The 1496-nt window shown below is 43.3% G+C and overlaps 1 protein-coding gene across 1 annotated transcript in view; it reads left to right on the forward strand.

The window, feature by feature from the left end:
• Nucleotides 1-1480, forward strand: part of LOC126575989 (zinc finger protein 391-like) — a 1829-nt gene extending 349 nt beyond the window's left edge. The window contains exons 2-4 of the mRNA XM_050237035.1: nucleotides 1-632; nucleotides 707-858; nucleotides 937-1480. The exon at nucleotides 1-632 is cut by the window's left edge and continues 106 nt beyond it. Coding sequence (XP_050092992.1) covers nucleotides 1-632; nucleotides 707-858; nucleotides 937-1156 — 1004 coding nt within the window. The 3' untranslated portion in view covers nucleotides 1157-1480. The remainder of the gene's footprint in view (nucleotides 633-706; nucleotides 859-936) is intronic.
• Nucleotides 1481-1496: the final 16 nt, after the last annotated feature.

Consider the following 1496-nt stretch of genomic DNA (forward strand, 5'->3'; position numbering starts at 1 on the left):
TTTTGCAGCTTTTCGGTCATACCATCGACAAACTTCGCTCATCCGATATTGCGGAAGAGAATCTGGAGGACGCGACATGCGTAAAGAACGACCCTCTGAAGATCGAAATAGTTAAACCAAACGAACTGGACAATGAAAACACCTATAAATCACACGATGATCCGGTATTACCTATGGAAGAATCTATAGAACCGTTTGATAAACGAACTAACGGACAGAAAGAATGTGAAGATGAAAACAGCAGCGCTGAAGATATTACAGATGTCCTTACGAACATCTTCACATCAAAAGGGAAACCAATGAATTCGAAAAGAGCTGCCACTGCATCGAATCGAAGAAGGATGAAATCAATAGAACGGATTGGGGCCAGCAAAGAAGTTCAAGTTACTAGATCCCGAAAATACAGAAAACGATTATGCGGTATTTGTGGTGCACAAGTATACAATATGATCGATCACACACGATCGCATACCAAGGAAAACATGCTGCAATGCCCACACTGCCCCGTACAGATGGTTAATCGGACTAACCTGGTAAGACATGTGCGTACGGTACACGAGAAAGTAGTCATCAAATCTTGTGAACCTTGTGGAAAAGGGTTCACCACAGACAACGCCTACAAATCGCACATGGTATGTGAAGGCCGTATAGCACCAGCTGTTCCGTAATGCAACCACATTTGCAATCTTTAATTCTATCCCTACAGCGAACCCACCACAATATCGGTGAGCAGTATCAGTGTGAAACCTGCCTTAAAATATTCAACCATGCTTCCAGCCGCCTAGAGCATATCAAGCGAGTGCATATCGCCGAGTGGAAATATGAATGCCAGATTTGCCAAAAGAAGTTCAAAGATCGGTAAGCACGAGCGAACCCTGAAGGAATCCAGCGTATTTTCTCGTCTCTGTTTAATGTCATTTGATTATGCTGTCACAGGAAAACGCTTAAAGAACATGGAAAGGTACACTCTACCAACACTCCCTACGCTTGTAGCCAGTGTCCAAAGCGATTCAAGTCTCTTGGCGCGAAAAAAACACATGAAATATCACACAGCGGAATCCAATTCCCTTGTACAATCTGCACCAAGGTGTACCGGTACAAGAGCCTACTTAACATGCATTACCGGAAATGCCACCCAGTGGAGGATGGCGAATAAATCTAGCACAGAGCCCCAAAATGGTGAGCGCCGATATTGTGACGAATGACAAAATTACCTCAATACACAAGATCAAGGTCCCAGAGACTCAATGTCCACGTTCCACATCGATCATAATCGATAGGGCAGTGAAGCTGCTAAACTCTTCTGGATCTCCAATATATAAAAATCATCTTAAATACCACTGGATCCTGCAAGCTCTTGTGTATTTTGTGAGGAAGCTATTCTCCTTGTCTAGAACATTTCGCGGGCATCGTTGATTTTGAATTACCTTTCGACCAACTCCCTTTCCTGCGTGGGTCTGAAATAAATCGATGAATCGTAGAGTTAATCGATGAAT

This window comes from Anopheles aquasalis, chromosome 3, assembly GCF_943734665.1.
Source record: "Anopheles aquasalis chromosome 3, idAnoAquaMG_Q_19, whole genome shotgun sequence".
NCBI classification, from domain to species: domain Eukaryota; kingdom Metazoa; phylum Arthropoda; class Insecta; order Diptera; family Culicidae; genus Anopheles; species Anopheles aquasalis.